Below are 25,629 nucleotides of genomic sequence, written 5' to 3' on the forward strand. Positions count from 1 at the left end.
ACATATCAACAAAAGCGTGCAATTCTTCACTACATTCTGGTTCAGGATTTAATTAATGTCTCTTCATATAGCCCATCTTCCCATGCTATTATTACTTTGAGATGAAATTTGGAAGGAGTACAATAAAATGTATATTGATTTGGTATTGTTCATAGTTCTGCATTCACATTCTATTGAATTCCTTTCTCCCTCTCCTCCAGAGTAAGTCTAGACTTTATACACCATTAACACCCAAAAGCTTTCTACACCTCTAATGAAAGGCTTTTTAAACCTCTTCACTTTTTTTTCTGTACATTCTTTTTCAGAGTAAAAACTATTAATTAACATATGCTTTATATTGTTTTGTTTTCCATTAAAATATTTCTTATTATTTTCAACTAATTTTCTTTTTTAGTGCTTACAGTTACAGTTATTGCTACTCAAATATCTCAAGGTGATGTACATCTAGTCTTTCCACAGTGAGTGTTGAATTTTTCAGAAAATTTACAATTCATAAGCAGATAAAAGTAATCAATCTTCATCTGTTTTCTTTGGACTGGTCAATTACCCATGGGATCCTCTGATGTTCTTAATCCTACTGGAAGGACCTCTAAGCATTTATTAATTAACTTCTGTAGTCTTGCTAAAATCCATCTATGTGCTATTTCCAATCATTTCTTCATCACTAACCACATGAAATAAACCAAATTTAGTCTGTTCTTTCTTCCTACTTCATATATTATGAAGGAATGAAAGGATAAAAGGTCGTACCTCTGAAGCCTTTGCTGTTGTAGCTGTTGTAGTGGGTTCCTCTCGAAATATGGAGCTATTTTTATCCACAGCAGTTGTAGTTTTAACTTTTTCACGTTTGGTTTTATACTGGAAAGTTTTTAAAGAAAAAAATCCAGAAGAACTTATTTAGAAAAATGAGAAAACTGAAGAACAGACAAAGGCGCAGTAAAAATATGAGAAAAATTAACCAATTGAAGTGAAGGTAGCAAATATAGACAAACACTTTATTTCCCAATTCATGTGAGCCGTCAGGGCTCTGTTCCTCAGAAGCTGTAGATCAAACAAGAGGTTCACAAATAATATCCTATGTATGCTGCTCCCCAGGATCTTGGATACCCCATGGATGTGCTGCAGTCTTGTGGGGCATGAGCTAGAGCTCCTGACAATGGCAAGAATTTTTTGCTGGAACAAACAGTCTGGAGAGAATTGCTGACAGCCATGCCAGGAGAGGCCCTTGGTGATGTGGTCAGCATCACTAATGCCACTATGCTAGGCAAACAGACATTGTTAGTGCTCAAATGGGTTACATATTTCCCTCTCCCCTCATTGCCAGGTCTTCAAGGTCCTGTGCACCAAGCAGACAAACCGAACAGTCTTACTCTTCCGCTCCCTACTAGCCTCCAGATTCCTGGCACAAGGCTGACTACTCCTCTCCTTATTTGTCTTAAATGTTTCAGGCACCCAGCCAGACAAGCGATGTTGATGATGCAGTCACAGAACAGGCAAATGTAACAGCAGCAGGTACACTGTCCATAAAACCAAGCAGGTATAAGTCCTAGTGAGTAACTTGGACCAAAACTGCTGCAGGACAGTGAGACCTGGTGGTCAGGGATGCCTCCATCATTGTCTGCTTCCTCTGAGGACTGAGTGACCAACCTGCATTCTTTTATATGTTTTTCAAACATAGATTATGGTTGTTATATCGATACAGCAAATTAAGTATTAAGATTTGACCAAATATGCAGTGGCTCCAGGTGATTAGATAACAAGTTAAATTGTGCTACTATAAAACTGTTCTACACTGATTCTGTTCACAGAAATCCTGTGCTATTCTAAGTTCTGTGCTATACTAATCATAATCCATTAAGAAAACAAGACTTTAATAGTAACTACAGTTTAATGCCACCAGTATTCTGTCAAGGATTCCTAAAAGAGCCTGCCTGTCCCCTTAGTGTGGGGTGGCCAGTAATGATGACAAAAATTACATGGAGAAGTTTTATAAAGTGAGTTGTGCACAGCAGCATATAAATTTCTGATTTAAATTTCTGGGGGAGGTTAGCTGGTAAGTCTAATATATAGACAGAAGTTTCCTCTTTCATCCTGCAACACTCCCTTTTCCTGAAAGATGTCTCAAATAGACTACTAGTTATATGTGGAGAGCTTTTTGGATAATTGGCTAGCTGAGAAAGGCCACTTTGATGTGATACCGTTGGATAAGGATAGGGGAAACAAGCTGGGGATTAAGTAATAAGTGTCCAATCACTGACAGAGGTCATGGTGACCTTCGCTGAAACGGGAAGATGGGGGAGAAAATCGCTTGCCAGAAAATGAAGATAGCCTAAGTAGAGTTGCTATAAGAATGTAAACATAGAAACAAAATAATCATTAGAGCATAGAAGTAGGTGTGGTTGATCTAAGTGTGCTTTAACCAATAATGAGCTCAGCTTTTGCAATATGTATAAGCTTCATTAACACCAATATAAATATGTGTGAGCTATCAATAAACTTTGGGATTTGCTGTTCACGCATATTGTGTGCTGCAATTCTTCCGCCGTTCACGACAGTTATCATCCTTTTCCTTCAAAGGATTTGGTCTGGCAATTGATATTAGATGTGAGACACTTCAGGGTGAGGGCTAACTTACACAGACTATATCAGACACAGAGGGTTCTTAAGAACTAGGCAACTAATCCTCTTAAGATGATTCTTCTAACTCTTGTTGTCCCAAAACGAAACCTCTTGTCTTACATGCTGCTTGGTTTCTGCATCCAGGTCTTAAACAGTGCTTTTTTGGGACTTAATAGCTGATAGCAGAATGTTTATCATAATGGAAATGGAACCAAGATGCCTTAAACCCCCACCTTTTTATAGGAGATGAAGATATTCCTGGACTTCTCAGAAATAAGTCTTGCCTGACAACTTTTTTGTGACATATGAAAATAATTTGTGGTTAACAGTGAAAACTACAGAAATAAGGAGGGATGTGCAAACTTACCTGTTGGAAACAGGCCTGAACAAGGTTCTCTGGGAACATATTCCTGTTATAAAGCATAGAAGCATTTCAATACAACAGCATACTAAGGAAAAGTTGTTTGCTATAAAAAAATGATAAAATTTGATGCTAAAAAACAGATCATGTTTTGTTTCTTTTAGCAGAAAGAAGTATATTTAGCATCACCAGAGATAGATAGATAGATAGATAGATAGATACATAGATAGATAGATAGACAGACAGATAGATAGATTTTTTTTTTCCAAAGAAATTAAGGGTTTAAGAGTCCCAATGACTGTTTTCCTGCTTGCACTTGTTGAACTTCTGGGCTTATTTTTTAGTATTTGACATTTCTATTGGTAAGATACTAAACCCAGTGTATTTTATCCCTGCTACATTATCTCCTTGACTTGTGTAAGAAATATAGGACACACCATCTTTATAGGTTATGTCAAATATAGGCAGAAAAGAAAAATAAAAAACTTCTTACAAAGGCTGTGCTGTAAGAATAATATATTTGGTATGCTCTATTGTAGTTTTGAATTCAGAAATTAATCTTCGTTAATGGTAAATTCTCCTGTGTTATTCTGGTGTCAAGGACCATTTTCAAACACCAAAAAATTAGGAGATTTAGTGCAATGCAGTTGTGTGACTCGTTTCCAAATGCCAATTTCAGATTCAAACAGTTGCAAAAAGAAAGCATTAATTAGGTATTTGGTAAATATCCAATCCAGTGCAGAAAATGCATTTTATATATATAATACATTTATATACTGAAGTAGAAGTTTTAAAATCTCCCCTAAAGATCCTTCACAAACTCCTGCCTTTGGTTTTCAAGTTTTAAAAGCAAAATCTATTCAAAAGCAAAATCAGTTTGTTTAAGTGTGGGTTTTTCCTTCATCTTTACAAGACTGTCTTGTTTGAATCCTAAATCTATTATTTCTATCCATATTTTTTAATATAAATATATAGGCAATTCTAATTCCTTTAAAAGAGAATTTCAAATATTTTAACTGCTAATTTACAGTCTTCAACTTCTTTGCAAGAAGTTGAGCTATAATCTATAGCATATCCCCAAACTACTAGATATGTGGCAGTTGATTCTTACGTGACAGATTATGTAAAAATTCTACAAAGGCAAAATGGTGGGCAGGAATGGTGACCCAGAATAGAGACTAAATATACCAGAAGAAAAAAAATCAACAGAAATATTTTTGAAGGTACCACCTAGCCTCTAGCCTCTATTGGAAATGCAGCCTTTATTGGAGTTATTTTTCTTCAAATCCCTTATACACAGTAGCTCTGAAAACCTACACCTGTCTTCTGCAGACTTTTCTAGGGGTTTCCTTCTTCTAACCACTTTAAAATATCATTGTCCATGATGCTAATGGGGAAAGACACATTATACAGTTGCCTTAGATACTGGTGATGCAGCAAACTTCTTGACTGTGGAACCCCTGGAAATCTTGGCATACTGCATCTGTTACTCTGCATGCTGCCTTGCAGAGGGGAACCACAGCTCTGCAATTTCAGCTGGTTGTCTGTGCTGGATGACACAGGAGCTGCCAATCAGTAATCCACCAGTAATCCACCAATCCTTTATGCATCTTTTCCTCATAATAGATAAATCTTGCATGTCAGTTTCTGTGAAGGATGGATTTTTCATCACTGGTTTATTAGCTGAAGTCTATGCTGTAAAGAGAACTTCTAAACAAACTGCTTTGAGTAAATTTTAAAATGTCTAATTTGTTGAAATACTACCCTTATTCATCCAAACAGTATCAGAAAGCATTTTATTGTATTACATATCACAACTTAATTTGTGTTGGTTTGAACTTCTGCAAAGGGGATATGGAAACTAAAAATTAAAATCTCACCTGATCAGATCCAGCAAGGCGTCAACAGTATTGACTTCTGGGGTACTGCCCATTCTGTCAATCTCACTTGCTCTTTGAGTCACTCCAGGTTTAATGGTCACAACAAGGATAATCCCTGCAGAAGGAGAAGCAGAGCTCACTGTGCAAGCAGAGGCATTGGTGCATTCTTCCTCAGTATATCCTGTGTATCCAAACTCTTTGTGAACTCAACAAACACTTTCCCTGGGTGCTTCTGATAGTATGTGCAGAAAAGTCTGCAGGTGGTGTCCTTAAATGTGTGGGTTCCCCTAGTACAGGAGCTACTTGCAGGTTTGCCCCTAGACTTCATCACTTTAGCTTTGTTTTTGTATGTATCGTACTACATCACTACTGCTCACCAAGAGGGTAAATAACTTTAGCTGGCTTCAGATGAGTGTGCTGCAACTTTTGCAGAGTGAATATATTTAATTGCTTTTTCCCTTGTCCTTTATGTAGTCTTCTTTTTACTAGCTTTCAGAAATGAATACAAGTGTGCACCCCGGAGTCACAGGGTGTTTCATTAAAGTTAGGTAGCAATATAGTTATGTAAGAGAAGGCCTCAGAAAAAGAAAGAAATAAAAAAAAAGTAGATTAAGAAATATTAGATTTGACCTTTTAAATACTGAAATCAATGACAAAGTTTTCATTTACTTTAGTGGCTCCATTTTAAGAATTTTTGCTATTGTTATTCTCCAAATTCTCAAAATATTTTTTTCTCTTTTTTTTCCCCTTATACAAGTCCAGAGAAAGCCAAAGCAAATGAAACGACTAAATTTCAGTGAAGGGAGAAAGAAGGGAGAAAGAGCTGTTTGGATGACCCTTCAACCAGGCAGGAACAAGTCTTTCTAATGAATAAAAGCATTACTGTATTTGCATAGCTCTGCATTATGAAACAAGTAATGTCATAATGCCATGGAACAACAGAATAGCAAGGACCTTGGGAGATTGTCTGGTTTAACACCTCACCCAAAGTTGGAACAATTTCAAAGTTAGATACATACTAATATTAGTCTTTATATAACATTCCTTATGTATTCACAGAAATTACCAAGACATATGAGATAGATTGTTTTATTTTGTTTCTTATTTAAGAAGGCAGGCTGAGGATGTTTCTTTAAGCAAATACAAAACATGTCAATGTTGCTTGTCAGGAACTTCCTGTAACAGGAGATGAGAATTTTGGAGATCTAGGATTGGAGCCTGGCAGTCACAGAGGGGGAAAAAGCCTTTAAGAAAAGAAACAAGATGACAAAGGAACCAGTATTTTCTGTCATTCTTTCAGGTGTGACACACTACATATTTTCCAATATGAGAATCAGGAACAGGCTATCAGTTTTGCAATTGAGGAAATTCACTTTGTATTTAAGGTTGGTCTTTGACATTCATTCAGCTTTCTCACAGCTGGTCATTTTTTATCTCAGCAGACAGCTCCTAATCTTCCCTGAGCTGAAATATATGGTGAAATTGCCTGTGGCTTCACACTGGATATGAACACAGCCGAACCATGGACAGCAGGACAGCTCCTCTCTGTATCTGACTACAGGTAATGTCAGGTTGTCTGGTATGATTCCCCATCTTATCTCCACATCCTGTCTTGAGAAATTAGTAATGTCACAGTGCAGTACATTTGTAATTAGGCAATGTTGATGATTAAAAAAGTTACAGAATCACAGAGTACCTAATATTACAGCAATGACTGTTGTGCAGAAATAATATACAACTGCTCGCAAACCAATCTTCCCAGAAATGTTGGAATCCAAAGCAGCAACACCTGCAAAAAACAGCCACAGAAACAAAACAATAAAAAACAGTCTTATAAGAATGTTGTCATTTTTGTAGAGAGAAGTAATTACTGTCTCTTACTTCTATGCAGAAAATCTTTCCTTATTCAAGATGTTTCTAAATACTTAATTGACATTTGCCCTTCTGAAAAATATCTGTAGCTGACCAACATATTTGCTTCTGCTTCTTTTCAAAAATCTGTTTTCCCTTTCCCCCCACCTTTTTTCTAGAACAAAGACAATTGAGCTTTCTTGATTCCCTGATGTTTGTGATTAATTAGATTTCTTTGGTTTACAAGAACATGTCACAATTTATTTCCTTATTCTGTTAACTCATAGCTTCCCTTTTTCCAGATCTGTAACATTTTGGCTTTAAAGCTAAAAGCCATGTGAAGAGAGTTGCTCAGGCCTGTTATCCCAGGTGGCTCAAAGGCTTATCAGACAAGTAAGGACCATTTCTGGTCAGTTTGTCTTCATTAACAGGTTTACTGTTTTTAGATTTTTGACTAAAGCTTTTTCTGAAGTTTGGGTGGTCCACACTTTTCCACCTGCATATGTCATTGTCAAGAACTGATGGCAGATTTACTAATGAAGGTAGGGAAAGTGCTGAGACAGGTATTACACTCAGGTCAACTTAGCTCCTGGCAACAATACTAGATGAAACTTCTTGTGAAGTATTTATTAGTTGTTTAAAAGATTTATAAAACTTGTATGTGTAAAATCAGTAACCAGGGCAAAGTGAGCATTTTGACTCCAAAACTTGTCTGTTTATAACAACATTAGTTAATAATTCACTGCTCTCTCTTTATTATATATTTGTGATCCATTAATACTGGTTTATTGAGTCAGTTTATCAAAGACTGGCTGGATTCCTTTGTATACAAAAGGTAAACCATGAGAAGGATATTTAGCCTCAGAGAAGTGTGATTTTGCAGGGAAAAATAGTTTCAAATGTGAAGGAAGAAAAATCAAGAGATCTGACATACATGTAACTTACTGATCTTTGAGCTCAAAAAGGATCTTAGCAAGCACAGTTTAACCATGTGTTGATGTCTCATTCAGAAGTTATACTAACAGCACTGACAACTTGTGCCTAGAGTACTCATATAATGTCTTACTAGTTCTGTTAATTGTTATTCAAAATGCAAACAATACTCAGAGGGAAGAATGAAGGTTTTTTTATTTCATAATCTGATTATCTTGGGGTCTTGCATGGCATAGTGTACCATAAGATTGAGTACAGAAGAACTACACATATATACAGAAATCATAGTGCAAAGATTCTCTCACTTGTAAAGCAAATAAAGATAATCAATGAACTATTCATATGGCAAAGGAATACAGATTAATGCAGAGAAAAACAATGCCACAGCTATTACACAAAACTGTCAGCAGTAAGGATATTGTTTGAGGCACAAATAACAGAATGAACACAGAATCTGAGCCTTGATTTCCATTTCTCACCTTGGGAACTGGGGGGAAAAAAAGGTAGAAAGGAGGACTTTTCCATTGCTGTGGGCTCGGCTGTGGAAATCATGGCAGCAAGAACTCCTGAGAATGGATAGTTTTGGGAGGAAATGGTTAAAACTGGAAAATATGGGGAGCGGGAGGGAATAGTTTAGACCAAAGTGACCTTGCAGCTGGGAATGCTAAAAATGTCAGTGTGGGAAAACTCCATTTATTATGCCTAGTGTTGTTCAGCCTACGCCTCTTTTGAGAAGTGGAATTCCTGTGGAGAGATAACACACTCTCACAGAGATGCAGGAAGTCTTCTGTTACAGCGAGGCAGGCTGCAAGCACTTCCCCCACATTGGCCGCTAGGATGAGCCAAGCCTAAGGGAGCTCTGTCTCCATGTGCCTCGGCCAACCAGCATTGTTGGTGAGGTAATGAAATAAATCTACTCTTTGTGAGGTAATGAAATAAATCTACTCTTTGTGTTTCAGCTGTCACTTGGCGGTTCCCTTGGTTACCTGATTGTGTCAATTCACACCAATAATAACAAATAATGCTTTCTGTGGACAAGCCTATTTTCAAAGGCTGTTCAATGTTGAAACTTCTGCACCTGATAATTTAACTTGGAAGAATTCACATATTTTTTTTAAAAGAGAGCAAGTGGGTATTGCCACCATTCCATATCTTTTAATGAAAAGTTAAAAAAACTTGGAAATAATGGAATTTTATTCTAAAACTTATGCCTTCCTTTTTTTTTTTTCTCTGACAGTCTTGTTGACTTAGTTAAGAGCCGAATAATCATGCAAGGTTATTTCCCTGGAGTAGTCAGTTATAAAGATCCTACAGTAAATATGAAAGGAGATTCCTGTGACAGGAATTCTTCTGGCTCCAAATGAAAGCCCTTTGCAAACTATTATGCTGAGTAGAGTTATAGAGGTATAATAAAGGGTAAACTTTGCCCCTGCCTTTTTAAACTGAGTAATGATCCTGTTAGTGAGCAAGCTGTGCTAGGATCTAGCCTGTCCTTCCATTGTCATGTTGATGCTAGTTGCTGGTAACCATAAAACCACACAAATTATTGACAGACATGGCTGAATAAGTACAACAATGGTCTAGGGATGATAGGTGTGGGATTTGCATTTTTTGAAAGCTGCTGTACTCTGAAACCTGCATTCAGAATGATGTTTCCATTTAGAGACTGAAATAGCATTCACTACAAGTGCCACAGACACAGGTTTACACTGGGTGATGTATACTACTAAGCTCCTTTTTTTTCATGTTAGCTTGTCACACATAAGAAAATATGATATAGAATAATGGACTTCTATCCAGATATGTCCTACTGTCATGAGCAACTGATAACATAATTGATAGCTACTAGCCTTTTTCTCAAGAAAACTGAAATTAAGATTCCCTTTGTAGTTACATGACGGCTTTAGTTTCACCATGTCTTTCAGTTACTTTGGAACTGAAAGAGTTAATAGAAGATGTATTGAAGAAAGCACTAAACCACTACTAACTACAAAGTTAGTAGTATTAAACTACTACACAACACCAGTTTCAGTTCAGAAGAACACTAATTACTCAAACTAAGATGGCACACATGCTGCTTCAAAAGGAAAGTCTGCAGTGTCATTCAAAATTAGATCACAAAAGCAGTGTAATGAGGTTTGGTTATCTACTTCGGATTACAACTAAACTTTTCCAACTAATGTATTTGTTCTTTCTTCCCTCAATCTATCCCCAAATTTAAACATGTTTGAACAGATAAACTGGTAATATAATTTACTGTATAGAGTTTGAACAGGCACGATAGATTCTCCTCCGTCCCATGCCATTACAAAACTGCAGTTATTTCTGATTAGTCCCTTAAGTTTTCCTATAAAATATTTCCTAACTCAGCTGTAGCCACTGAAGCACAAAATGCAATTCTGTGGCTATGATACTAAAAGGCTTAAGAGTGAGATCATCACCAAAGACACTAAACTGATGTTAAAATCTGTTAATCTATCTACTTCTCTGCCCATACGATTTTAGCAGAACAGAGTTAAGGTTTTAATTACTGAAGTAAAATTTTGGAATCAATTGTCTAGTCTGCAATTCACCTCCCACGTTTTCTATGTTACAGTCTCCAGCTTGAAGCTCTTAGTACTCTTCTCTTTTTTTGCTCAATTTTCTCTTCTCTATTTTGTATGACATACACTTGCAAAATAATACAACCTAAAAAATCAGTGAAATGAAGTCTCTCCCTTCTACTCTTTCTTGTATAAGGACCTCAAAACCCTCCTAAAGTGAAATGCTGCACTGCAGGAATTTTTAAAAATTGTACATGTTTAAAACTACTTCCCTGAAATACTACTGGATAAAGCTATCTAAGGGAATAGTCTCATTTAAACAAAACTAAGTTTAAATATGAAACATGGTGTTCCAGAATTTTTCAGGAGTAGCCACTGAACATAAAATATGTCCACTTTAGAGACCTGTAAAGATGCCTATGTACAAATGGCCAAATGGCTTTGGTTTGAGGCACAGCACTGTAATTCCAGAGTTGTTCACTCTGCTCTTGTGAGACCAGTGCTGCGGTCCTGTGAGATCTGGGAGTAAAATGAGTTCTGTGAAGTACTGGAAACAATCACAGGGGTCTTCTGACTTGCCAGATATCATCTTCATAGTTCCCTACGGGATAACACCTACATCCTTAGAATTTCTCATACCATTCTACAGATTGGAATACATGCAACTGTACACACAGATTTATGCTTCCAGGTGCTTTTTTTCAGTACATCATGAGAGATTTAATCATAAATTTGGTGTAGTGGTTGACTCTGTTCAATAGAAATAATCATACCTAGACCCCCTGGTATTTTTTATTGCTGCTCTACAAACTTCAGTGCCATCATCAAGTCCATCTCTTGCAGTACTTAGCTGTTCTCAGACTTCCAAAGATTGGTGGAAGCTGACAGGATCATCACTTTATCTGCACAACACATTGATAATTATGTATAATCCATAAAAGGCTAGGCTGTTTAACTCCTTTTGCAACACAGCCACACTTGAGGATCAAGATGTGAGTTTTCTTGATGCCACTTAGCCAGCTTCTAGCACTGACAGTTGTTCTCCTTAAGTGACTCAGGGCCTGAAGGAAGAGTCTGGCTCAAGGTCCTTCCAAGTTCACGCTACTGACAGCCACATGGTATATTTCTCTATTAGTTTTACAGGCTAATTCAATTCTGATGAAAATCAACTCAAGTATGGTGCATATCAACTGCACACAATTCTCTCAGGGTTCTGATACCCTAATTCCCTATCTAATTCCCAATTGTAATAAAAATATAACAACAGAAGTTCCTGAAGAATAGAACTGTATGGCTTTTAGACCTTTTCAGCTATGACCACAATGCTGATTCAAAGGCAAAACACAGTTCTGAAACTGCTCCAAACTGCCAGCAGCCTTACTGACTAATTGAAGAACTTCTGAGATCACTAGATAAATCACAAAATTATTCTCGACTTCTCCCAGGTGTTCACACTTCATTTCTTCATGTCCATTTTGGCTTTTCTGGCTGCAATATGCGGCATCATATATATATGCGGCTGCAATAAACTACATCATAGAAATTATATGTAAATAAATTATATGTAATTAAATGAAATTAAATTAAATGATGGTGAGCATCCAGGAGAGCAAAAAGTTTTTACAGAATGTTGCATAAGACATAAAAAAATAGAAAACCATAGGCAACTCTTAAAATGCATACAGAGAATTTCAATAGGCAGTCCTTCTAAGGGGATCACAATGTCTTATATAAAAGAAGTAATGTTACTTTATTGCTGTGGTGAACTATGTTATGTGTTGTTGCAAAAAGGTAATATTTATTATTTAAAAGTACTGAGGAGAAAAACCCAAAAGAGTGCTGACACTCTCTTCTGAGAGTTCTCATTTAATTCACTGGTCATCACAAGGCTAGTTAGTGGTCAGGCCATAAAAACAATCTTAGATGCAAGTGAAAGTTCTGAATTAGTTGCCATCTTCTACTTGCAATGGGAAACACTACCAATGCTAAAACAGTATTTGGCCTTTACCTTCAGAAGACCAACGTGCTTTTTATCTGAGGAGTGAACACCAAATTCTAGCTCCAGTGTTGAGCAAGATTATTGCTTGCACAAGCAGTGTATAGCAAGCTTCCAAAGCCAGTTGTCCTCTGTCTTTTTGTTCTTGGCCCAATATTTCCTTTTGTTCTTGGTCTATGCTCACTTTTTGAAGGGAAAATCCTGCATACAATTTGGAAAATAAGTGCAGTGAGGGAATCACGGTGGTGAATTCAGAGCCTGTGCTTTACTGAAGACATTTTTAAGTCATCTATGATTTTTCCCTCTTCCCATTCCAGACTCTGAGCCCTTTCTCTCCCATTTTGCCCTTTTATTTGCATGATGTTGTAGTTAAGCCCTGACTGTCAATAATCTCCTGAAATGTCATTTTCTTCATATTCTCCCTGAAATTTCAGTTTCCAGACTACTTTAACAGCAATTTTTGTTGCTTCTTCCAAAAGATGAATGGTGAATATTTTTCCTTTTTTTCCTGATGCTCTGTGGAATTCTCTGGGAAATGTAATAACATGTTACTTGTGTTTGAACAAGACTATCAGGACTGAGTAAGTAATTCACAACTGTCTACTGAAATACCACCCACACACAAGACTTCAGACAGCACGAGGTACTGTCCACTGCTCATCTGAGACAAAGGACTCAGGTTACTGTTGCCACTAGATCATTCTCAAACATCTTTCACTTGATATGCATCTCATAATTTTGTTTTTTCCTCATGTTTACTGTGTCATGGGGCTTGGAAAGATCTTTTGCAACTAGTCTTTCCCCAGCTAACTGAATAACCTCTTTAGCTAAGTCTCATTAGGAGGACAGTTCCAAGTCATATGTTGGCTGAGAAGATCAGGTAATGAAAAAGCTATGGCAAATGGAAAGTGATTTGCAGTCTCTCAAATGAGATTTTTTATGATCTACTGTCTTTAGTGTTTTTACCAGAAGTCTTCCATTCCTATTCTGTCAATTCTTCTGTAACAGCAGTTATCCCGTCTATTCAAATGTCATTGTTACTTACTGTAAAGGAAAAGGATTTCTATGGCAGCAATTACCTTTTCAATCGACTTGATAGAAATTTCATTATTGCTCTTCTTTAGAACAAGTGATTGTTATCCCACTAGTAAGTTGTGTCAGTGCAACAAAAAAATGTCTTACAAATGAAATGAGAAAAACTAGCACATGACAGGGGCACAGTGTTAGGGAGAGAGTGGGAAAGAGAGATAGATGCATGCAGGTAATGCTTAAGCAATTGTTCTTGCTATTTAAATATCACCAAAAAATTCAAGTCAGAAAATTCTCAATTTTTAATTACATGATCTAATGAGACTTGGATTAACATGTCAAATATTGGTCTCTTAACTTTGGAGAGGCCTTGAAAAAATATTATTTGAAAAAAAATCCCAACAAAGAGACTAAAATGTGGAATATAGCAATAGTTATAACAGCCTAAATACTGAGAGATGTCTTGGTTCATTTAGGATGAGGTTGAAAAAGTAATTGTAATGAACCTTTCTAAATGCCAGACAGGGTGAAATGGCAGATGAACAGTTTATAGCAATGAAAGGGTTAAAGCAATTATAAAACAGAGGGAATTTCTGACCCTGGATATCAGTTTGCTAAGGGACTGTTGTGCTGTCTTCTTGGCAGCTGGCACAATCATTGTATTATGATCTTTCCCTACAGAGCTTATTGGAGACATGTGGAGAAAGAGGGTATTAGTGCTGCCTTCTATTCCTCACTTTTAGGAACATTTTAGTTTTTTCTCTAGAAAGCTCTTAGAGGTTATATAATCTGAAGTTAATGACTTTTCAGGAGAGATGATGTTCCTTGGTTGGAATATAAGAAGAACTTGAAAGGAAGGAAGATGACATATCTATCTGCCAAGATAGACAGGTGGACAGACTAACAAGATTCACTACAGAAATCAGATTCAGTTCAAGGATGCAGCAGAAATATAGCCCCTGCACTGCTGCTGGTGATACATGTATGGAGTGTATACAGAAAACTGTAGTATTGAAATTACTTGAATTCCCTCAAAATTATTGGTGGCAATATGTGTAGGTGGACAAGATTTAACTTCCAAACTATTAAAAAAGCCCTTTAACATGACACTGCATTTTTAATCAATTGTGATATCTGCTCATAGGGAAATGGAGTGTAAAAGGTGAACGAAATCTGGTTCATCTAGTTGTATATTTCCTGAGTATCTAGTTGTATATGTCCTGAACAGTTGTATATGTCCTGAGCTCCACAAGAGAACCACAGAAGACACCAACTGACTTTAGACCCATCTACAGTGGTACCACCAGCAGTGCCCACAGTGATATGGCTAGGACAGGAGGCAGTGACAGCTGGTACCACAAAATGGCTGTTCTCTTGGAGCTGTTTGCCCTTGAGAGCTGGTGGTAATCATGCTCCATGAACCAGAAGTGCACTTCAAAGTTTCATTACTTTAATTTAAAACTTTAAATAATGTAGAGGCTGTCTCAGTTGTATAAGGTACTGATATTGATGGGAAAGGAGTCGATGACTATGACAGAAGTAATCTGAAGAAGAGGGGCACAAAGTCTTGTCCATTAATAACTCATGACTCTGCCATCCTGCCTGCTTCAATGACTGCACATGGACAGCAAGGACAGAACTTCCAACATCCCTCAAGACAGCTGAAGGCAGAACTCATTAGCAGTACTGTAATGTTTTCTGACCTTCACACAATTAATGATACAGAGGGAAGAGGTGAGTCTCCTGTCTGAGCCCAGTTAACTAATTTACTAACACTATACAATGGATCTGATTTTCTTGGAAGCTCTTTTGGCTTAAGAAACAGCAAAGCATACAAAGAACATGCAGGTACTTCAGAAGACAGTCCCTGAGTATGTTAAACTGACCAGTAATTTCCCAAGGACTGTGCTGGTGATGCACAGGGCCTGTTAAGGATGCCTAAGGATGTAAGTAATGGAGCATCTCCCAATAGCTGCGCTTCTTGGACTTGTAGAAATAGAAACTGCTGAGGCAGATTTTTGGTGAAATCATTGCCTTTGTACTATTAGTAGCAAGTGCAAGTAAGAGTGTATATTTAGTATTGGGAAAAATGGAACTGGCATGATGCTTCAGACTGCAGTGGACCTGGAGTCAAAGCAGGCCCTGGAGTAAAGCAAGAGTTTATTTCTACAGTCATGGAAGCTTTATAGTTTTGCCAGACCCACAGCTCAGCAGACATTGTATTTGTAGCTCACTTACAGCTGCCCTGAGAGAGGTAATTGAGACTGTCTTTTTTCCCACTGTTCCTGAAGTATGCCATGTGTACCTGCAAATGCCTCATCAATGGCTTTAAGAAATTTTGGTGTTCCCCATAGCTGAGCCTGCAGAAATTCACAATGCAAGAAACTCCCATGCATCTGTTCTAGTCTCTTTGAAGTTGTCTGTGAAGGCTGAAAGTGCAGGGGAGGTCAGAAACATAAGAAAAAGCTTTATTAATAGTTTGTCAGGGAGGAAAGATAAGAAATGAGGCACAGATTATTGCAGAACTTGAAACAGATGTTGAACAGGTGATAAAATCATGTCATTAATATTGAGATCTGAGACATGGACCTGCTGTGCTATGTGTCACATGTTTTAACACAAAGCTAAAATTTCCGGTATTTATGGGTAACTCTGGAAACATCATCAAAGAAAAGGTCATTTATCACATATGTGATGTGAATTTTTTTGACATAATACATTCTAGCCGTGAAGAAGGATCTGCACATCAAGATCCATGGCTTACAGTTTGAAAATCAATGTGGCAGGCAGCATGATATAACCCCATCTGAGAGGGACCAATTGAAAAGAGATGGGAAGCAGACCCATGCTATTATCATAGTATCTGGATGTCTCTGGGATGTTGCATTAAGATCCAGATCCCCTGACACTAGCTACTAACACAGAACTTAGGTGCAGGAAGTAAGGCCAGACACTTTATGCGGACTGATAAAACTTCAGACTAGGCACGTAAGTTTCCTCAGCTTGTACCCAAGTAGAAGGGAACAACTGTTCAGGAAACTTGACAGTTGTCTCCAACCTAAGTTCTATGGGGATCCTGATAGAAAACAGATTTACAAACTTTTCCTGCTGTTGCATACTGTGTGAATCTCACTTCATGAAAAAGAAAGCTGAGGTGATTAAAGAGGACTAATCTGTTCAGTATGCACCCTTAATGAAATACACTGCACAACTCCAGGGAATTTTCATTCTCAGAATGAAATTAGAGTTGTGAATTTCTAAGACTTTCAAAGATACTTTATATGTCATAAGTACTCCCAAAATGATTAGATTTGTGTCAAAACTCCCATGAAGCACACAAGAGATTTCTCTCAATTCTTTCTCCCTACAGGATACCTAAAAATAACATATTTTTGTATTTGTCTAATATTTCTTCTTTTAGAGAATTACTTCAAAAAGAGTGGATTTTGGGTGTGGAGTATTACACTCAGTACAGCTGTAGTTCTGACATCATAGCAATGATCTTGAGTAACACTCTAGTCTTTTGATTTTCATTTTCAATTTTCCCATGTCACTACAGCAGAAGACAGAAAATACAAATAATTTCTTGACATGAATGATGCATTAGTATGCTATTAACCAATTTGAAGCATAGAAATCTCATAGGTAGACAAAAGAGCTCTATATATTGAACCAAATCATCAGGGGTAGACTTTCAGGTGAGAGTAAAGAATCCATTAAAATTATTATGAGAAGAAGAGAAAAATTAAAATTTTGCTCTGAGTTGGAGTACTACTCAGACTATTCCACCCCCAAAGCAAGGTTCTACTAACGAAGATTTTCAAAACAAATACATGCTCAGTGCTTATGCCAGTTTTCTGCTAGGCTACAATTATGCTTCTAGGCAGGTTAGTGGAAAAATTCCACAAATTGCAACTTGTACGCTAAATAAGTACATAAACAATGCTTTTCATCTCTTATCCTCAAAGGAGCTGAGTTTGTGAATGAAAACCACATTTTACAAAGCCTCCTTCTCTTCAGAGGGAGAATTTTACCTTTTGAATCTCAAAATAGAGGTAAGGGTTTTTCTGCTCTAATTAAAGCTCCAAGGAGAAGGAAGAAGCATGTTCCTAATTTAACTGAGGAAATCAGTGAGGGATTTTTTTTACTAAGATGGAATTTATTCCAACAAATTAAAATTATTTTTACTTCAAATTTTGCAGAAAATCCTGAAATCTCAAGGACTGATTCCAACCTCCACTCTCTTTGCTGTGGCTTGATTTACATCATTATGCACAAATGGATTGGGATCTGGTCATGGGACATGCATTTGTCCACAGCTCCTCATCTCTAAAGCATAAATTGATTCTTCTCAGGGTGTGACATTACCTTTTAAGACATTATGATGCTAAAAAAGAAAACCACAGACTGCATTTTCAAAAATGTCTTGGTGATATATTTTGCATCATAGAATCATAGAATGGTTTGGGTTGGAAGGGAGCTTAAAGATCCTCTAGTTCCAACACAGCTGCCAAGGGCAGGGACACCTTTCACTAGACAGGTTGCTGAGAGCTCCATCCAGCATGACTTTGGACAATTCTGGGGATGGGGCAAACACAATTTCCATGGGTTAACCTGTTCCTGAAAAGTGCCTCACAAACCTCAGAGCAAAGAATTTCTTTTCACTATTAAATCTAAACCTGCTTGTTTTCAGTTTAAAGCCATTGACCCTTGTCTCAGCACTAGATGCCCATGTAAAAAGACCCCTTGCAGCTCTCTTGTAGACTACATTAAGTGTTGGAAAGCTGGAATAAAGTCTCCCTGTCACCTTCTCTTCTGCACATTGAACAAGCCTGTGAACTTGCTGAAGAAGCACTTAGCTCCATCATTAGTCATTGATAAACTGTTAACCAGGACTGGCCCCAGTATTGAATCCTGGGGTACATCACTACTGACTTGTCTCCAACCAGACTTGTGCTGGTGATTGCAACCTTCTGGGTCTGCCCATTCAGACAGGTTTCAATCTGCCTCACTGTGCAATTCTTTAACCTGTATTTTTTCAGTTGATCTGTGGGAATGTTATGTGAGAGTGTCAAAAACCTTACTACTAAAGTCAAGTTAGACCACATGTCCTCTTTGAAATTTTGAATTTTCAGATCAAAAGCAAAATTCACACTTTCAAAAATTACTGTAAAGAAGCAAACAAAGAGGGGAATGAAAAATTTTTGGAAGATCCAGGATTTGTCTTTAGCTATGACTGTAAACAAGACAGCTCACTGTTTGCCTTACTGTTAGTGGAAGGCCACGTATTTCTGCATTTGGCAATGCCTTTCCCAGAATGAGACCCAAAAGCATTTTCCTCCAAAGAAACCTCATCATTCTTGATTAAATGTAGGATATGCAAGGAAAGCACCATAATCTGCATGCTGGCTAGTTGTCTTTGGTGGGACCAGACGTGTTCTGAGGATGTCCACCTCGCTGGAATACATGTATTATGCAGATGCCTATAGGGCCTGTATCTGATGATCACAGCTGTTGGACTTATGTATGTGTTCACATCCTCAGAGGTACTTGGGGCCATAATATATTCAAAGCTACTGCAGGTAAAGGAGTAACAACACTTCAGCTGGTCCAGAATGTATGTCTTTTTAGTTTACAAGTAAAGGGGATGCAATTATCTCACCATGAGAGAAAAACATTGTCATGTTATTGTGCCTTTACTGAAAGTGACGTGTGTGCACCAGAGACAATTACAATGGCTCATTTGGTACATTACTCTAACTAGACTGTGATGCTGAGTTCAAAGGTGTCTAGGAAGTTTTGATGCCTTTTGTAAATTTATGTCATATCAAAATACTAGATTTTGGTTACAGGTAACAGCTTTGTGCACGAATCACCAAGACAAAATTGGCAGCAGTGGCTGATGTATGAGATGGTTACATCGTCACTCAAAGGTACCTGCATGGGCTGGCGAATTTGTCTGAGGGAAATCTTCTGGAGTTCAACAAAAAAAAATGCAGAGCCCTACATTTGGGCAGGAATACTGCAGGGAACCAGTGCATGCTGGAGGCTGACTGGCTAGAACAGCTCTGCAGAGAAGGATGTGGGAGTCCTGGCAGACAACAAGCTGACCATGAGACAGTAAGAACTCACAGCAAAGCTGGCCAACAGACTCCTGGGCAACACTGTGACAAGCACTGTCAGCATGTGGGGGGAGGTGATCTCTCTAAACACATTTGTGAGGCCACACCTGGAGTACTGGGTCTAGTTCTGGGTTCCCCAGTAGAAGAAAGGGATAGAATTACTGGACTTAGTCTAGCAAAGGGCCACAACTATGATGAGGGTTTTGGAGCATCTCTCACATGAGGACAGCTGAGAGAGCAGGGGCTGTTCAGTCTGGAGAGGAGAATGCTCAGAGGGACCTTAGTCATGTGTATAAATTGCTGATGTGTGGGAATGAGTACAGAGCCAGGCTCTTAGCAGTAGTGCCCAGAAACAAGACATGAGACAATAGTCAAAAATTTAAAAACCTATGAGATTTAATCTGAACACGAAGACACTGCTTTAGCTGACCCTATGTGTTGATTTGACACAGCCTGGATTATTAGGTAACAGTGGACGGCCATAGAAGTGGCTTCTGTGAGAAGCTGCTAGAAGCTTCCACCATGCCCGACAGAGGCAATTTCTGATGGCTCTGAAGATGGACATGCTGCCGGCACAATTAGAGAGGTTGGTAACACCTCTGTGATGACATGTTTAAGAAGAAAAGCAAAACAGCATGTGCACAGTTTTTTCCAGTGGTGGCGATGAGCCGTAGCCGCCGCCATCTTGATGCGGCCTGCGGCGGGCCTTGCCTGCCTGGCCGCCCCTAGGCAGCCACGCCGTGGGCAGAAGGGCAGAGGCGGTGGTGGCTTTCCCTTCCCAGACTCTGCATGAAGGGAGATGTTAAATGGTGCCAACGCCATCGCAGCCATCACTGCCCGTGTCATGGCAGCAGGGTCACCTGGCTGGCAGCAGAAACACAACGAGTGACTTCCCAATGTGGAACCTCTCGGCACTGTGGGATCGTGCAGGAATCTCTGAATTGGTAGAACTTGTTGACAATGGTACCTGCACAGAGCAGTTTTTCTTCTTGTCAGAGAAGAGGAGGAAATGAAGACATGTGAGAGAAAACAACATGGTGGCATTGAGGTCAGTGATGCCGCAAGGGGAAGGAGGTGCTCCAAGTGTCAGACGTGAGATGAGGATTGTGGTGAAACAAGCTGTCCCCCCGTGATGCATGAAGTCCATGGGGGATGCAGAGATCCACTCGCAGCCCATGGAAGAAGTGCTCCCGCTGGAATGGGTGGATGCTGGAGGGGGCTGTGATCCATGGGAGACCCGAATAGAGAGGGAGGAACTCCTGCTCCCAGAGATAGAGAGAGGGCCCTTACTTCCAAACTAGAGCAGCCTGTCCTTAGAGGACTGCAGCCTGTGGATATATGACCCACTCCACAGCAGTTTTGGGAAGACTGTTTGCCTGTGGGAGGGACCCCATGGCAAGGCAGAGAAAAGATTCCTCTTCCCGAGCGAACAGAAAATCTCAGGTGATGAACTGACCAGAACCCCCACACCCTGTCTTCCTCCACTGTCAGTGGGAAGGAGGGAGGGGCTGGCAGGGGAAAAGGTGTTTTAAAAGTTTATTTTACTTTTCCTTATCCTCCTCTGACTCTATTAATAATAAATTTATTTTACACCTTCAAATTTGAACCTGGTTTGCCCTTAGAGTATTTTTCTCCCAGTCCTTATCTGAACTCATGAGCCCTTTGTTAATTTTTTTCCCCTCTCCGCTGCCCAACTACAATAGAAGAAGGTGAGTGAATGACTTTTGTGGCTATCTGGTGTTTAGCCAGTATCACCATGACATCCCGCATGGGCATTGGATTAGATAGTTTCAAGAGATCCCTTCCAACCTCAATCACTCTATATGACTCTGTGTAAAAGAAGAGAAATTACTAGTATGCTTCATAATCATTCACAGGTTTACTTGTTCAATTCAAATGTGCATTTCTGATGCTTGGAAGGTTAACATACCTGTTTTATGAGAGGCAATATCTCATTAACATCCTGAGGATGGATACGGGTAAATAGCATCATGCACCGACATTTGTGGTTCATTTGCAAAGCCCTACATACTCTATCGAAGTAGCTTCTGTTTTTATCTATCTTGCTTCCTTTCCCTTGCCTAAAATTCTAATATAGATGTGAAGAAAAATATGCCCTTACTTGCCAAGGAAATTGGATATACCAAGGTCAGAATCAGAGCATCTCATTCTCACCATGAGATGCCGTGATTCTGACCTTGGCATTTCCAATTATACAGTCATTTCTGTATTTGACTGTAATCTGCAATCTGTAAAATCCAAGCTTGTGTTAGCAGTTACAAGTGCAGTTTACTCATACTAGAACATTATACATTTAATGAGCACAATATTTTTTAACAGGATGATTCTTGTTTCTTGTTTCCCCTGTAAGTGCTGGACAGATAGATTTAAAAAATCATTAATTTCATGATTATCCTAATGATCCAATTTATTTCTGAAGACATGAGGCCAACTTCACTCACAAATAAAACCTTGTTCAAAAAAAGAAATGTCCTAATCTTATCTTGGCGGTTACATTTAAACACAATAAATATCCTGGATATTAATTTTCCTGGATAGCCTGACACCGCTGAACCTGAACCAACTAAGGTTCTCCTCACCTTTACACACTAACAATTGTTTATCCTTCCTTCATTCCTTTGGACATAATCCTTGACTATTTTATGACATCATTTCTCACTCTGCCTTTGGCAGCTTTCCATTCTGGATCTTGCAGCTCTTGACATTCTCCATTTCAATTCTAACACTGGGTTCCTCTCATCCTACATTACAGATATGAATATCTAGGCATGAATATGTTGTCAAAACAGAAGTTTTGTGGAGATGAAAAGGGACCAATGTGTCATGATTCCCTGCAAGAAGCTAAAAGAAAACACTCACAATCTTTGCACCCTCAGTAAAGATTTAAAGAATAAAGAGAAGTTTACTTGGCTTTCCCTTTTTTGAAAAAAGTTATTTCTAAGGAAAGGCTATTTGACGTTCAGTTCTGTCTCCTTGCTTTGGGCTTTCTCCACCAAATCTTTCCAAAGTTTTCTCTGTGGGTGAACTGTTAGCAAATTCTAGCATTTAGGGCAGGGTTCCAGCCAACAGCTTGCTTGCTTTTCCCAGAAGATGGAAGCTTTGCTTCTCTCTTCCCTTCCTGGTCACACAGTCTCCCAAGCACTCGCTTGGTTCAAAGGAGTTTTCAGTTTTGGGGAAGTACAAGGGGACTCACAGAAGGGTTCAGTGAATGCTAGACCTCATGCAAGGTACCTCAGGGAAGTTTGCTGAGACCAAGGAAGTATAGATCATGAATGTCCTCTTCGTGATAAAAGGCAATGAGATCAGCTCTCTCTTGCTTGTGAAATGGCATCATGAGACTGCTTACAACAGTTAACTCTACCTCAGAATATGCAGTTGCAGCTTTGGGCTTGCAATGTGCTTAACCCACTTCTGAAAATAGGGAGAGAGACAAGAATCTATAGATTTGCAAAGTTATTAGCTCACAGCTCTATATAATGTTATAGATAATAGAGCTGATCTTTCTAAATCTTTTCTCATTCTCATTATATAAAGAAATAATTTAACCTAAAAGTATGAAATCTCTATTTCTCAGTATAGAGTTCCATCAAGTTGTTTTTAGGGGTTATATCCTTTAGAAAAAAAGCTAACCAATGATAGTCCCACAAGCCAACAGTACATTTTCAGTCATACCTGTGATCATACTTGATATGATTAATGGCAGAATGATGAGTTTGAGCATTCTCATCAGCAATTCCCCAGGAAATGCAAAGTAGACCTTATCCAAGTTAGACAGACTGCCATATTCCCGTACCAGCACGCCAATCCCAATACCTAAAAGGGACATAAAAATGTTACACAAATTAGATGTAGTTTATAATAGAAACATGTGAGACAAGGAGAAAAAATAGCAGAATAAAAAGAGCAAGAAATAAACGTATTTTCACAACTCTGGTACAACTTCTAAATTAGGTAAGATCATATATTTCCTTTTCTAATAAGCAAAGTAATAACACATAATTCTGAAGCAGGATGTCTTTAGGTATGTCTTCGGAAAAATCTGATTAGGTGGTCTGATTATCAGTCCAGTCCAGTACTGACTTTTTACCCACCTTCACTAGTTCTAGAAGACTCATAACTGGCATTAAAAAATCCATAGACTATATAAACACTACCAAACACTAAAGAGAGATGGTGACATAAACACTTCAGATTATTTTTTTTTGGTGAAAATAAGCCTACCCATCAGCAACACTTTGAGTACTTGCTGCTCTACATAATTAGGAAAGCGTGTGACTGTAATCACTAAATTAATTTAATAACTTCTAGGAAACAGAACAACAAAAATATACTCTGCTCATTTCATACTCATTTCACAACACAACCGGCCTAAAAATACCAGATTATAAATTCAATCAGTGATTGAGCCATGGCACAAGGAACCTTTATACATCCTCTTATCTTTGGATTATATGAATTATCAGTTCCCACTTCTGAGACAAATCACAGATAAGACTTCTACCAAAAGAAAAAAAATTATGGGTCAAAAGACAAAATTCTTCAGTTTGACAGTTTTCCATTCCAACATGATTTTCAAATTAAAATGACAGTTACAGGAAATGTGTTGATCGGTGTCTAAAAAGCACTAGAACTGTTGTTTCACATAGAAGCTTGGTAATGCTTCAGTCCCGAATGAAAAGAGATCAAGAGATCCAGTTTCTAACTGGATCCAATGAAAGAACAAGTCAGAATTCTCCATCATCAAAATCAAGCTAAATGAAAATTAAAACAGAGTAAAAACCAAGTCTTTCCTGTTAATAGAGATGGAAAATTAACCAGATAACCTTCCAAGAAAATGAGCTGCTCTAGTCAACTATTAAGATTTCTGATCAAGGTGTCATCTCTGCCAGTGAATACAGACAGTTTGAATTCCTTGGAGCAATCTTAAATCTTAATAGCCTTGAAGATATTTGCAATATTATGCAAATAACCTTGATTAAAGAATGATAAGACACAATGATATCTACTTCTCATCTAGGTACTGAATAAATGAGTTGAAAATATTTACTCTGCACTTTTAGATAAGCCCAAGCAAGATAAAATTAGATTTGTAAAATGGTTACATGAGTTGAAGTTAGTTGCTAAGGCTTTGATCCTGAAGGTACTAGAGTAAATAGCTGAATCCAACCATACAGGTAATTTCCATGTCTTCAGACAATTCACGTAACTTAGGGTAGACATTTGCTTAAATTGCAGCAAGACTGAACTGCATGTTTATGGCAAGTTGTGTAATGCCACTTTACTTTCAGCGGGTATGACTAGGACTTGTTCTAACCATCTGCCTTTCATTCTATATGACTGTCATATTTGACCAGATGGAATTCTGATAATTGTATATTCAGCCAGATTGCTAGCAGGTAGAAAGATTCACCCTTGTTTTAATTCTTGAGGGTTCTATTTTCCACTTCTTTAGATTTCACTACAAAAACTTCCCACATGCTCTCAAAATTATAGCAGGGTTTCCTTAAGATGTTCCATCTATATACTTATACCAGTTCTGTTTGATTTTTTTGTTGAGGATATTATTTATCTAATGACAATAGCTGAGAACAGAGTTTCAACAGTCTCTTGAAATTACATTATTGCTCTCAATTCCTTATTCATGCAATTCCTTTACCAGGCAACACACTTATATCCATATTAACTTCTGTAGTATGCCAAACTACAGTAAAATGCAGCTACTTTTTAACTGCAGATAGATCTAGCATATGCTGCTTGAATATATCATGGGAATATAAGAAATTTTATTTTGTAACAGTAAAAGATAAGATTAGAAATTCAGCAGAATAAACTTGCTGTTGTACAGGAAATGGACATATGTAGAACTTTTTGATCCTCATCTCAATAACCAAGTTTAACTTGGAAATTTCTTCTGGGAATTGCAACACACAAAAAGAAGTGTGGTTCTGTGTCGTTACACATTTCACATGGTAACCACTGCTTTTAACATCACATTGATTATAGCAGCCCAAAGCAGAGACAATGTGTTATAAAAATCTCAATTTCTCTAGATGAATGCTACTGATAACTCCCTTACTTCTGAAATTAAAATCAACAATTACTTTTAACAACCTTAAAATACACTATAGGCTTCAAAGCTACTTCTATATATTAGGATTCCTTTCTGCTTATTTTTTTATTATTATTTTAATTTTAATTTTTTATTATTCTTTAATTTATGGAATAATTTGCTTGCACTTTTTGAAGAGAAAAATGTCATTTTTCCTACTTGCTC

General features: G+C 38.0%; 1 protein-coding gene across 1 annotated transcript in view; it reads right to left on the reverse strand.

Annotated features, from left to right (window-relative positions):
* SLC1A1 (solute carrier family 1 member 1) overlaps window positions 1-25,629 on the reverse strand; it is a 50,808-nt gene that overhangs the window by 14,020 nt on the left and 11,159 nt on the right. The window contains exons 2-6 of the mRNA XM_071425102.1: window positions 23,028-23,168; window positions 6,557-6,649; window positions 4,861-4,975; window positions 2,987-3,029; window positions 751-858 (exon numbers count right to left, since the gene is read on the reverse strand). Coding sequence (XP_071281203.1) covers window positions 751-858; window positions 2,987-3,029; window positions 4,861-4,975; window positions 6,557-6,649; window positions 23,028-23,168 — 500 coding nt within the window. The remainder of the gene's footprint in view (window positions 1-750; window positions 859-2,986; window positions 3,030-4,860; window positions 4,976-6,556; window positions 6,650-23,027; window positions 23,169-25,629) is intronic.

The sequence above is a fragment of the Agelaius tricolor genome, unplaced genomic scaffold, assembly GCF_023055355.1.
Source record: "Agelaius tricolor isolate 1412-34295 unplaced genomic scaffold, bAgeTri1.0.p SCAF_4, whole genome shotgun sequence".
Taxonomy (NCBI): Eukaryota; Metazoa; Chordata; class Aves; order Passeriformes; family Icteridae; genus Agelaius; species Agelaius tricolor.